At 34.4% G+C, this 14,725-nt stretch overlaps 1 protein-coding gene across 1 annotated transcript; it reads right to left on the bottom strand.

The window, feature by feature from the left end:
- Window positions 1-6,830: 6,830 nt before the first annotated feature.
- On the bottom strand, window positions 6,831-14,577 carry LOC123695312 (E3 ubiquitin-protein ligase SMURF2). The gene is made up of 12 exons (XM_045641118.1): window positions 14,366-14,577; window positions 14,232-14,270; window positions 13,716-13,857; window positions 13,232-13,332; window positions 12,847-13,093; window positions 11,828-12,037; window positions 10,778-10,899; window positions 10,168-10,400; window positions 9,060-9,242; window positions 8,388-8,627; window positions 7,983-8,170; window positions 6,831-7,838 (listed from the first exon to the last, which is right to left on the bottom strand). The coding sequence occupies exons 1-12, from the start codon at window positions 14,418-14,420 to the stop codon at window positions 7,190-7,192; spliced, it is 2,409 nt and encodes an 802-aa protein (XP_045497074.1). The 5' UTR covers window positions 14,421-14,577; the 3' UTR covers window positions 6,831-7,189.
- Between the last annotated feature and the right edge of the window lie 148 nt (window positions 14,578-14,725).

The raw sequence follows: 14,725 nt of genomic DNA on the forward strand, positions 1-14,725 counted from the left end.
CCTATGTTAATCGGCGCACCGCGAGATTTCTCTCCATTAACAACAACGGTTTGTACCCTGTTCTGAAGATATGAAGCTATGAGGTCCTGAGATAAACCTTTAATACCATAAAAATTTAGTTTCCGTAATAGAGTGGTATGTTCTACACAGTCAAAAGCCTTAGAAAGGTCGCAGAATATCCCCCATTATCCGATAATATCGTCCCGATATCATGAGTGTTGCCAGAAACTGGAAAAGTAGATATATGGGGAATTAAAAAAAACAGTGGATGCATTTGTGTTACAAAAAATAAACTTTATTTTAAATGAAATAAATAGTAATAAATAAACTGATGTTTTTCAATCTGCTGACTGCGGAGTATGGATTTGTACCCTCTGCAGAGTCAGAATCTAGTTTCAATATTCAATTTCATTGTGAGGCTTGTTTTTTTTATATGCTGTTTTTCTTTTTTTATTAATAGAACATGTTGTGTAGTCGTAGTTAATTTTAGAACTTTTTTATATTAAATCATGTACGACTGTTATGTTCTTATAAAAATAAAATAAAATAAAATTCAACTCAGTATTAAAGCGACGAAACTGGCAAATACAAATTCAAATTACATTTACAAATGTAGGTGCTGTTATTACAATTTTATAGTGCTAATATGTACATTCTACCTAATATCTGGGGGTGCAAATATTTAAACAGAAATAAATTAAACTAAACTAATTCACAGTCACAGATTCCGCAATGTACGTAGTACCACAGACTAATAATAATATAGCCATGACAACCTAAGAGCAATAAACCTATAGAGTTCTTATATTGAGACCGTAGACAGAGAAACTAATAGACAAAGGTACTCTGTAACCGCGACTGAGACAAAGATAGTTTGTCAATGTATAAGTTGAATGTTGCCACAGTATCCGAGCTCCCGGATGTTTTGGAAAGGGTAAATATTTTTAGGAGCAATTAAATAAAACCAGATAAGAGATTTTTCTTTTGTCTTTATAATCAATTTAGTAGATACAAAAAAATATAAGCAAATTGATTATTGATGACAAAACAATGTTAATTTCGTGTACACATTTCTTACTTTTTCATTGGCTTGTTCATATTTTACAATATTTTGTGAGAATCCAATCTTTTCTCCCACTTCGATCCATTAATTACGTAGGTCTGGATCATCTGGAAACAAATCGATAAACATAGGTTAATAATAATTAATGCTCGTAGGTAGTTCAGGTTCTCTAAAATTATAAGTGTAATTTTATGTCAATCACAATTATTACTATAAGAAATAATAAATTAAAATATGTTTTCGATGCCGAAGTCTTCCCGAAACACTGGGTTATTATGGGCTTTCATATTCATTTACTTTCGAGTTTCGCCATATTGTCAAATCAATATTTTTTTATTGATGATCGGGGTATTATTTTTCCCGACACTGGCAACACTTACTTGTTGATGTTTATAGGTTATTGAATATAAAAATCGATATTACGCTAATATTTTCCTTGTTTTAACGCGACTTGTTGTTACTTTAGGCTAAAGTATAAATAATCATCACTGAGAAACTATAAATAAGGACAATAAAGTCGTACTTACGCGTGAAAAGACACACCCGCAATTTTCTTCTCACTATCGCTTATACATGCAATAACACGACAACGCACCATTCTTTTTACTTCGATGTCTATATTAAGATAATTTCACCGTCTTTTCAATGTACTCGTATCGATTTTTTACTAAATAATATCCAAAATTCGAACACCAATCACGATGAAGGCACGAACTGTCAAAGTTTGTTTCGCAACTCAAGTTGCTGATCTTGAAAAACAGGTTACACACTAAGGGACAAAAAATTGGGTATTTGTGTCTTTGTCTTATGCATTTGTTATGGTATTTTCGCTCTCTTTCTTGTGTAAGTGAGAAAGGTATCGTCATTGGGTCTATTAGTTACTCTGTCTACGATTGAGACAGAACAAAATACATATTTTCTAATCTACTTACTCTTAGTCAATAACAGCATAAGCCAGATTGAGATAGCGATAGAGTATCTGCACTGTTTTCAAACGTAGCGCGCCGGCAGTCAGTTTGTTTTCCAACCAGCTGGTGGGCTCAGTGTGTCAAGTGTTTTTAACGAAATATTTAGAAAATATAAAGTGTACAGTGTTTCTTTTTATTTGTCAGTGTGCTAAAATAACTATTGTATGTTTATCAACCGGCTATCACTAGTCGAATGGGAGTTTTGGATAAAAACAATGTGCAAATATCTTTCCATCGGTAAGTGATTTTCAGCAAATTGATAAATATTTATGTTTTAAACCTATTTGAAGGTTTTATCAAGCGCTTTTTTGTAATTTTATGTTGTAACTGTAACATTTACCCACTTTATGGGGTTGTGGAATATAGAATAATGAAATAATTTTTAAAAAATGTCACAATAATATCACGTTTGACATTTTGTTTACCACCGTAGTGTTGTAACACATCTAGCGTATATTATCGATTTATGACAAAAAATCTATTTCATATTAACGTTGATTTATTTATTTTGTTTCTTATATCAGATTTATATTATGTAGTTGTTGTTGCAAATAATAGATGTAAATTTTTTACCGCAGGAAAATAAAACGGCCACGTGGTTGTTTTATTTGCCTTATGTGTTTTAGTTTTCGTTTGTTGTTTATTAATTTCTCTTTCAGATTATTAATGAATTCATTTTGTTTTAGATTTCCAGAGCTAAATAAAAAATGGGTATAAAACATGAGACATGAGTTGATTGGACGCCGCCACAATTTGCAATATTGTGTTCACTGCATTTCGAGCCTACGTGTTATCAAGATGGATACTCTAGAAGAATTGTGCAATCTTACGCTTACGTTTTTTTTTTGTTCCTGTAGATAATAAATACATTTGATTAAAGAGAGTGAATTTTTATTTTGAAATTTTTTACACATAAGTTACCTACTTTAAATGTGTAACTATGTGAAAATTAAACGGTTGATTAAATGACAGTTCTCATAGATGAGAAACTACTATTGAAATACATACTTAATATACATGCGTTTTCAAAGAAAAACCCGCATAGTTCCCATTCCTGTTGGATTTACGGGATCAAAAGTAATTTTTCCAAATTTCATTGTAATCGGTTTAGTAGTATTCGCGTGAAAGAGTAACAAACATTCATCCTCACAAACTTTCGCTTTATTAGTAGGATGTAAGGAAAATGTTTTCATTAAGACTGTCCTTTTATTAACTTGTTAAAATGCTGCATGATTCCTTCATGCTGACTGTGCCTTTCTCCTCACTCCTTTAACTTTATCATCATTTCCTTCTTTATTTTAAATTACATTTCAAGTTTTAAAATTTCTTTTATAATATACTAGCTTTCCGCCCGCGTTTTTAAAGAAAATCCTGCACAGTTCCCGTTCACGTGGGATTTCCGGGATAAAACCTAACCTATGTGTGTATGTACAAAATTTCATTGTAATCGGTTCCGCAGTGAAAGAATAACATCCATTCTCGCATAATTTCGCATTTATTATATACAAATAATGTATTCAACTGAAATTAATAATTATAAGTTTTGTTTTTTTTTATTTATTATTTCTCGAATCCGTAAATGCAAAATACATTCACGATTTTATCGATTGAAGCACATCCCATCACTATCACCTTCTATCTATCTAAATACGTACCTATAGTAAAAATGGTGCCATGACTATGTTGAAACGTAGCTTGTTGTCTATAGCTGTCTCATTCTTTCATACGACGTTTTCTTTAGATAGAGAGAAACAAATATATGTAAATTGTATACGCTCGATACAAGTACTCTATAGGTTTATTGCTCTTAGATGACAACCAAAATAGTAAACAAGCTCAAAAGTCGCCGCCAGTGGGCCGTTAAAGGCCCTACTCACGGTTCAACACAACCAACAATCTGCTGAAACAATTTGTTGCAGTCGCGACACAAGTCGCGATTGAGCGTTCTCTACTCACGATTCATCCAACCCTCAATCTGATGACACAATTTCATTCCGCGATTGCTTGCCACAACGTGTGCACGTCACGTTGATGCCTGGCCTGATGCTAAACCTCAACGCAATAATACGCATTATTAATGGATATACTAATTTATGAAATATCGATTAAAGTGAATTAATCGATACGGATTTGAAACATTTGTCAATCGAATTTATTAATTTATGATGATTTTTATTCACAAGTAATCAATGCATTCGATTCTAGATGTCAGATTTCGATTTTTAGAGTAACGTCTCTGGTATTTAAAAAGAAAAAAGGTTTATTGACACAAAATTGTAGCGACGTCAGTTGTTCAATTCAGAAATTGTTTATTATGTTTAGTATGGTTTATCAGTAAAATGAAATCTTAAAATTACTTGTATCGGTGATTATTATTATAAATATGTAATCGTAATTGAAAAAAGTTAAGCAAATGTGCAGTTCTAACAAAACGAAATATCATGTTATTCTATGTCGTCGTTACTAGGTTACGTTGTTGAATTTTGTTAAACTGTCAAATGTTGCCTATTAAAATGGCTCTATTATAAGATGATCGATTGAGTTACTTTTAAACTGTAATTTTACGTATAAATTATGAGAGCTTTCATAATTATATTTATCTACAACGCACCCATTTTACAATACAAGTCTACAATTAAACTAGAGCCGCATTTATTTTTGAACATACTGTATAGTAAAATTGCATGAGTGTGAGTACTGTGAAGATGCAGAAGATGGTATAACAAGGATCAGACGAAAAAAAAAAAAAAACAAATGAGACAGTTATTGTGCAAAAATATTATATTTTCCTTTATGCTACATCATACTAGCTATTAAATAATATTTCATATCACTAACAGTCATACAACACTACTTAACATTACATTATCATCATTATTATACACATAAAAGGCACTCATCCTTGTTATAAATATTGTATTAAAAGCAATGTATCTTACATATTTCATTGATTCTTGAATATTGATAGGCATTATTTGATTTTTCTGGAATATTACAACATAAATCATACTATTCAATAAAATATACAAATAAACATAATATTATAATGAATGTAATGTAAGGCACCTGAAGCATATGTACTTTTTCTTCTCATTCTAATTCTTTTAACATAGTATTGCTGGTCTGCTTTGTACTAAACAATAAACATTTATTTACAAGATATAATACAACTAAATATATAGAAATGTCTAAATTATTTATGGAAATCTTAAATCACGGCTAATATTTTAGATGGTTTATATTGTTTTATTGCCAGGGTAACATACGGACATCACAAATACATCTTTTCTAAATAAATATACTTTTTATAAAATGAAATTGAAGTATAAAATAAAACAGCATTAATTTCATTAGCTTTTCAAATAAGAAAAAAAAAACGCGTGTAAATTGCGTTATTGTATAAGTTTTTATATTCAAGACCAGGCGCAATTGATTCGACATACATTAATTCTATTTTTTACTATGCATTGAGATAATAACTATAATGCTAGATTACTTTAACATTAGTTAGAATTATTATGTTGAACTTTAACTATGAATATGCGGATATTTTTGTGTTAATTCGGTTAACTATCCATAAATAACACCTAAATTATATCTTAAAATTAAGGGGAAAATTCGAATCTTACAACTATGTCAATTGTATGTAATTATGTATACTTATTTGAGCGTGTGTAAAATATTATAAATTGTGCAAGAATATGCCATTTCATGTTGTGTGTGTTGGATATAAAAGAGCCAATAAAATTACTCATGCAAAAATTGCAAATAATTAAACCAATCCTACATCCTCATTGACTCATAAAATGAGTCGATACATATCAAACTCCGGTAAGTCCATTCTAACAGAAATGTGGGAATCGAGGTATTTTTAATAACTTAAAAAAACAATATGTTTGGACCTTTATAATTTATGACGGAAATAATATAATACATTAGAATTATTTTTACGAAGAAAAAGAAATGTATTACTTGATGATTATGCCACAAAATTAGATTTAAATCTGGACATACAGGCGTTTGATATGTACCAGCAAAACTTACCGGGTTTTGAAAAACATCGTCTTGGACTTACAGGAATTTGAAAAATCTCTAATGGACTTACAGGGATTTGATAGAACTCAGTTTTGGGACGTACTGAGGTGGTGGAAATGGGTAGATAGTTCGTCGCGTTATAAGTATTGGACATTAAAATAAAATATGTAAATTAAAAGATACAAATTATTATTATTTTTACCTTTTTCATCCCACTACTGGGCAAAGAGAGGGGTCAAAAAATCAAAACGGTTGAAAAAATCTCAGTACGGCCCTGGGCTTCATGGCTGGGAATAACTACTGTGCGTGTGCTGTGCGTCTAGTTTCATTTATCTTTTAGCTGTTTTCTGAGCCTTGTCTGTTTAAGCTTTTAGTATTGTTTTTTTCCTTGCTTTGTCTAGAACCACCACCTCTATAGTAAAACTGTTTTCTTCCATCATTTATCAATTAAAACGATTTATAAGCATTGGTCACACGTGTTAGCTTCAACGAAATTGAGAGAAATGGCAGCCGTTTTAGTGCCATACTGAGCTGTGATTGGTCGAAATGGACTTACCTGAGTTTGATAAACCACTGTCCACGGACATACCGGAGTTTGAAAAAAAACATTTACTTTAAACCTTATTTTAATAGAGATACGATTGACTTACCTAACTTTGAAAAGTACAGACTGGTTTAGTTTTACAATTCAAAATTGGCGCCATTGCTATCTCAATTTTGGCGGGGAGTGGACTTACCGGAGTTTGATATGTATCGACTCAAATATAGTATGGTTAGAGTATTCTAAGACTGATTTTATATACACATTTTATGTTACTAATTGGAAGAGCTCAAATACTTTTGCTATCATTAAACATCGGTTAAAAAATTCGGCTACATTTTAAAAACAGTAAATAATAACATAATAATTATACATACATATTTGTACCGTCACAGATAAATTAGCATCACAAAAGCAGGTAATTCCAATTTGAGAACTCAGTATTTCCATTAATTTGTAAAGTAATTTCTGTCATGTTTCAACATTCCCTAACCTGTCAGTCTCACGAATATTTTAAAGAAAAATTAATTGCGCACGTAAATATTTATAAATATAAGATAACTTCGTATATAAGTATCTATATCATTCAACGGCGAACCCGGCTGTTTCGAGAACGGCCTGTTTCAGCTTATCGTGTAGTTTTTCTTTAGTGGGATACGGGGGAAGATCGAGACGATTGAAGCACGTGTGCGCTTTGGGTAGTGAGTCTGGCGTGGCATCTGCAACCAGGTGGAGTGTGAACAGGCGGGGAGCGGCCGCGCCCGTCGAGCCTTGCAGCGCTCTGAAGCCAGCGAGCGGCACGCGCCGGGAGCCGGTAACGAACTGCAGTAGTCTCGCGCGCATTTCCGCGTCAAACTCTTCGACGATCTCCCAGAACCAGTTGACGATCGGCGCGTCCGGGTTCACGTGTTTGAGGCGCGTGTGTCGCTTCCAGTCGGCCGGGTCGAGGTCGGCTCGCCCGGCCAGCAGCGGCTGCAGGTCTCTCGGAGACAGCGGCCTGAGTAACTGGGGAGGAATGATGTCAGCTAGACCTCTTTGCAACGCTAGCCACTGCCGCTCCGCGCCCCGTGTGAAGCGGTGCGCGACGTACAGACGCACGTAGTCCCGTTTGTTGTTATCCGTTACCGTTTCGTTGGTGCCGCCCGGCCTCAGTTCGACGCTGCGAACTGCTCCAAACGAAGAACATTCTACAGCAAACGTTGTATCGATTACACCAGCTATGCTGTTTTCTCTGAAAGCGCAAAATATTTTCTAGTTAGATATGTGATGTGATAATAATATAAAATACTATATAGAGCTTTTTAGTTATACATTTTTCGACTTTCATTTGTTTGATTAAACAATTAAAAAAATCAGTTTTTTATTTTAAACTCACAACATCCAAGAAAGCGAGCGGTGTAATTCCGGGTCCACATCTCGAATATCCCTCAATGTTATGGGTCGTCCCAATAGCTGTTTATAAAATGGTGCGGTAAAGGCGGCGTCTAACTGGTGCCCGTGGAATAACGCCACGCCTAGAATACGACCCGCAAAATGGAAGTATGACAAGTGCTCTGGGTTTACCTGGAATTTGATATAAATTAAGAATATTATAGACACAATAGGCATAATATAACTTTAAATAGTCAGGTTCAAATTCTATAGATTTTATATAATAAAATGAATATTATATTAATAAATCACATTGAGTGTATTTAAAACCATCTAATAGATAATAAACATCTATAATAAAACTAGAAGCTCTAGACAACAATAAAACGTTAATGATATCCTAACATACCCCAGAATCAGCATTAATCTGCAGCGCATATCGGTCATCACCAGCATTGGCGTATTGGAACAAGCCATACTGCGGGTTGAACAGTTCCCGTCCCAATAGATGCAGCCATTCCCTCGCAACACCGCCATAGTCCAACCCCTCCTCCCCGCGGAACTTGACGAGCAATCGCTTTCGTAACTCCTTGCCGCGTAGTTTCATCACGAGACGGTACGATTCTTCTAGTACTTCGTTACGTGAAACCTGAGGAAGTACAATATTAATTGTATAAAATAATATTAAATTTATTCGCATGAAACTAATTCAAAACTAACACAAAATATCGACTTGGGATAATAATAGGAATGACAAATGCTAATGTATGTGCAAACAAAATATGTATAGTATTTTTAACACGATTTAAATGTAAATTTTCCTAGAATCTATATTTTTTATTTATAGTTTTACTAGTTTACCGCCCGCGGCTTCGCCCGCTTTGTCTAAAACCTAATAAATTATATACTAAAACCTTCCTCTTGAATCACTCTATCTATTAAAAAAAACCGCATCAAAATCCGTTGCGTAGTTTTAAAGATTTAAGCATACAAAGGGGCATAGGGGTAGCGACTTTGTTTTATACAAATTATATATTCGTAAATTTTAGTAAGATTATATTTCTAAAATCCTATGTCCCACCTCAATTCGACAGTGTCCAGTCTGCGGCTGCAACGCTTGCAGCTCAGCTCGCAGCACTCTTGCCTTGGCGGCGAGGTCCCGCTTGTACTTCGGTAGAGCGTCCGCGTCCACCGGCTCACTTGCAGGCGTGGGCGGTGCGGTTGTAGGCGCGTTAGGGGGTTGGTTCGTTTCTAGAGGCGGTGTCTGTGAATAATGTACAAGTATTATGAATTTAGTTTAGATATTAATGCTGTATAACAGACAATACATACATGTAAGAAATAATATTTGTATATGTGATTTAATGAACAAGGATGGATTTAGTTTAGATATTAACGCACTGTATAATATGCAATGTACATACATACATAAAAAATTACATATATTTATATAAGTCATTGAAATATGTGGTGCGGTTTTAGAGGTCAACGAAGTTTGATCTCGCCGAGTGGCAAAAGGAGATACCACAGTTCCGTATTTTTTACTCACAAGCTAAACCTTTGTGTGTTGTGTCTATCATAAAAAATATTCAATAAAGTATTTGTAGTCTATAAGTTTGTACATAGTGTAACTAAAACTGGTATTTTATATCGCTTACCATTATTCTATGGCAATTGCCATAATTTATGTTTAGAAAAAAAAAAAGAGTGTGTATACTTATGTACACGCGTTAGAAGTTATACTTCTTTGGCGTATGGAAAAAAATACTAGAATATATATAACATAGTTATCAATTTTCATACCACCTAGAACTAACTTCATGCTGTTAAATTTAGGTGTCGGTGTGCGCGCGCATCGTAAAAATTCACTCTCATCTTTTTTTTTCCATCGCGCCAATAGAAGTATAACTTCAAAAAAACGAAAAATTTGTGACAAACGACTTGCGCATATCTAACAACGTGCTGGGGACAGCATTTTTTGGTGAAATAGTGTATGCTACTTACCAGTCGGGCGGAGAGCGCAAGGCGGGGGTCAGTGAACTGCGTGGTGCGATTATTGTGATCCACAAAGTACCACCGGCCGGAAAGTGCGTGTCTCATCTCCCAGCCGGGCGGTAGCGGGCCGGAAGCCGCGGCACAGTGGCGCAGAAGTGTTGTGATGTTATAGTACTCGTGAGTGTGTTACTAACCAGTCGGGCGGAGAGGGCAAGGCGGGGGTCAGTGAACTGCGTGGTGCGATTGTTGTGATCCACAAAGTACGGGCGGCCCGAGGGCGCGTGCCGCATCTCCCAGCCGGGCGGCAGCGGGCCGGCGGCCGCAGCACAGTGGCGCAGGTGCTGCGGCACGCGCGGGTCGTGCCACGTCGACGCGCCCGTCATGCTGTTGTAGAAGTACACCTGCCCCTGCGCTGTGGTGCGCATCTCTGGAATATGCACGGTTCATGTTTAAGCTGCTAATAATAAAATAATGCAGGAATTATCCTATGATAATTACTACTAATGTTGCTAAGATTTTTTTTTATTGCCAGCAAAAGAGCAGGCTACTCGCTTGATTGATTGATGACTATTTGCAGCATGAGAAACACTGCAAACATATAACAGGCTTTGAGGTGGGTGATACACTTGAATAAATTGGATATATTTGTTCAAAATGTATAACCTCTATTTTAATATGTAACAGCTGTGTGAAAATTTATGACTTAATAAAAATATAAAATCAATAATCATTCCACGATTACCGTTAATAAACGTAACATTTCTTTATTCATTTTTAATAATAATAAATAACCAAATAGCTTACCATAACCAGGTGGTAGATCAGTCGCCGCTACGGGTGCAGGCGCAGGGCTGGCGGCAGCGGGCGGTGACGAAGGCGGTGCCACCGCACGTGACCGCACTGCTGTTTGCGGCTGCGGTTCAGGGCTATACAGACAACAACAAACATTATATTTAATATTTTCTAGTGTTATTATCCCGTCCGACTAGGGCCCTTCCGGCCTCCTCCACTCAAGCGACAGCCAAAGCCGAGGTTCGAGATCCCCGTCAAGGGGGGACGCCCTTGCGCATGTCGCTACCAGGGTGAACCTTCAGTTCACCCCCGCGTCCGCGTTAAAATGTAAAGCCCTTCTGGCTAACATTGAGAGACACCACAAAAAAAAGAAGTTTTTATACACTTATAAATTAAAGATTTTTTAACGGATTTTAAACGCAACTTTGCAGCCAGCGTGGTCAGTCTCCCCGTGACTACGCTCGCTGCAAAGTGCGCGAAACGTCGGGAATATAATATAATGAAAAATCGCGTTTAAAATCCGTTATAAATCTTTTATTTCTAAACAAAATCTTTTATTGTTAACCTTGCTTATAAAAAATCACTCGACGTTACCTACAATGCCATAATCAAATTCTATAGTCCCAAAGTAACCTTGCATTATGGTAATTAGACAATTAATATACAACTCACATCTTTTTCTAATATTTATATTGTATATGTTACATTGCAGAATAAACATATTATACCAGATAGGGTACAAACTCACAAACCTTTTCTCATTACTACTATACAACATATTTATTTTAATGAAAAATAGGCACTTTATGCATGATGACACATCACACAATATTATGTTTCTATTTATAATTGCACTTGCATCATAAAGTTTGTCATTTTTATTCTAACAATAGCCACGCATGAAGATAATGTATAGTAAAATATGAATTCAATTATCATTAAGCATCATTTTAATTGGAATAAAAACTAAATTTTTCTATTTTAATGTTCTGTTATGAATTGTACTGCTAATAAATGTAATATTATTATATAACTTCCTAGCAATCACTTTAATAAACTCACCACAAAGATATGGAATTTCCATGGCTAACATCGGTCTCAGATATTGGAGATGCCGGTGATACAGGTGTGGAAGGCGTGACTGGTGATGAGGGGCTCACAGGAGCGGGTGACGGAGATGCTGGCGGTGGAGAGGGCTGCGGGCTCGTTGTGGGCTCTGGACTCGGCCGCTCCCATTGTGTGCGACGGAGCGCGTGGTTTACGTAATATGGCCTGAAATTATATTCTCTTTATTTGAAAATGTTGTCTTTGTTTTATTTTAAAATGTGGTAAATTGGTTTATTTTAAAATTTAAGCTGATGAAGTGAACTTTTATTTTCAAGAATAGTGATATATTATGTGAATAATGTTGTGTGATTAAAAATAAACAAATATACAAGAAGAGCACAATAGGTGGTCCCATTTAATAGTTTTCTAAGAATTATGATTTCAAAATATCTTTGAATAAAATCATATTTATTTGTCCCAAATATATTGGTACACACTGATTACATAATAATTGTCTTGGAAAAAGGAAGCTAAATCAAGTTTTAGAATATCATGATTCATCTACAAATACCTATAAAAATTAAACTCCTACGACACAAAATAAAATATAATTACTTCAAATTAACCTTGATCATTCAAGTCTTCCTGTCTACATAGATAAAACAATAATATAACATTGCTCTGTTATTTTATATGAAAATGGAGGTGTTTAAATAATTCCATTTTATAACACTAAAAACATTGACATAGTTTTTGCTTATCTAAGTTTGATAAGAATTGGCAAGTTTGACATTATCTTGAAATGTAACGCACAATGTTAGAATTGCAGTCTAATGAATTTCCAGGGAAAAGCACTTGAACTGTATTTAAAGCAAACAATTTTCCATTTAAATCAAATTCTTAATATTACAGTAATCAAATACTGTATTACGAAAATGGTACTAAGTTACAAACAAATCAAGGTGATTTGATCATTACTGAAACAACTAACATACTGAAATATAATTCCCAACATATAAATTAAGGACTCTCACCTCCCGCTAGATGTAAACCTTTCCTCCCAGTGCTGGGGCAATGGTAAACTTGTGCCGTTACTAACTGGTGGTTCCCTCGGTGCCCTCACTTCCCCTGCTGGTCCCACAACAGCCAAAGGCGAACCCTCACCCGCAGCTGATGCAGGTTCACCTCTCGCTCCGTCCCTCGATAATAATGATACAATCACTTGTCCTTTCACCCCACATGCTTCTCCTGAATTATCTTCACAGAGTTCTAGGCATTGATCTAAATTTAGAGATATGTTGTAATTAGTAGAAATGTGATAACAGGTTTCAGTTATCAAAATAGCCAAATCAAATAGGGAAAAAGTAAATGTAGGTCAAGATTTATAGATATCTATCATCTGAATGGAATTATACTTACATCCTGTATCTTTTAATTTGTGCACAGTGGACGATTGAATACGAACACAACCTAAGAAACCGGATCCTTGTCTCTTGTGAACTTTTCTTTGATTCCATATGCTTAAAAACAAAATAAATTACAATGACAAAACTCAATTCTTTTTTTTTGTAAGGATTAACCACAAGAGGAAAAAGAAGGACTAAGAAAACATCAGGGTTCATATTTTGACTTAATGAAGTGTATTTAATGGTTTTTCCTCCTAATAAAATTATAAGACTAAAGATATTTATAAAAAAATAAATTATACAGTCCAGGTATAACAAACTACATATCACCATAGCTTAATTATACAATAACAGTATTATTTAATCCTAAGTTGTTTTCAACTATTGACATTTGTACTACACAATATAAATATCAGAAGGAAGGACCAGAAAACAATCAAACAAGTAATATTTAAACACCATAGCACAACAAGAGGTAAATAAATCTAAAAACGAACCTGATAGTAATGCCATCTCCTTTAGTTAAATACAAGTCATAATGAGTATTCCATTTTGGATCTAATGTTGCTTTTACTGCATTTGTAGAATATACTTGGCCACTTCCATCTACGGATATTTTGGCGAATGGATCTGGTAGGCCTAAATAGGAATATTAAATTTGAATAACTGAATAATATTATTAAAACAGATTGGGTTATAGCTTTTTAGCTAAAGTGACTGCAATTGTTTTTAGTGATTATAAACTGCATGTTTATGAGTAGGTACTAATTATTTTTTAATGTCTAGCAAAAAGTGCATTTATGGCATTGCATGCAATGTGCAAGTACAGTACAAGGAACAATAATTTACTAAATTCTGAAAAATTCCCGGGAACTTATTAAAATTTTTATTTTTTCGCAATATCCGCGAAATATTTATATTTTTCATTGCCTTCCGTGTGAATTGCTCAATATTCATGTTATATACATACGATACATGATGGATTATAATAATTATTGTAAATATTTACTTACGGAATAAATCTCTCCGTACTAGGTTTCTGGCACACAGAACTAAAAAATAAAATAATATTTAGATAAATTCAACTGAAAATAACAATGTTTCAATCGAGTTTGGGGAATACCTAAGTGAAAGGTAAAAAACTTACTTGTTAGTCGAATTTTTTGCGCACCATATTTGCGATTCGACACTGGAGTTGACATTATGTTATATTTTTATGCAATCATTCCAACGACCTTTATTGTTTACTTCAAAATATATTCAATTTCGTCTTCAATTCTTTAACTTACAGCCACCATTTTTAATTTTATAATTCATTCGAAGTTTGAACAAATTACAAAACTTCAAATCAATGCTGCCATGTAGCAAAATGCTAACAGATAATAAATAAATAAAGTAAACAGATTCAAAATTAAGTTGATTTATGATTATGTCGGATGTACCAAGAAAAGACCAAGAAGGTACCAAGTGTGGTATCAACTGTGGGTACCTACCAAGGCTGTCGAAG

Source organism: Colias croceus, chromosome 11 (genome assembly GCF_905220415.1).
Source record: "Colias croceus chromosome 11, ilColCroc2.1".
Lineage (NCBI taxonomy): Eukaryota > Metazoa > Arthropoda > Insecta > Lepidoptera > Pieridae > Colias > Colias croceus.

Excerpts from the sequence above, each read along its gene's own strand:
- LOC123695312 (XM_045641118.1), bottom strand. The coding sequence starts at position 14,420 with ATGTCAACTCCAGTGTCGAATCGCAAATATGGTGCGCAAAAAATTCGA. Across the intron at positions 13,858-14,231 it reads AGTACGGAGAGATTTATTCC|GCCTACCAGATCCATTCGCC; the intron begins GTAAGTAAATAT and ends ATTCCTATTTAG. Across the intron at positions 9,243-10,167 it reads TTGCCCTCTCCGCCCGACTG|ACACCGCCTCTAGAAACGAA; the intron begins GTTAGTAACACA and ends CATTATTCACAG.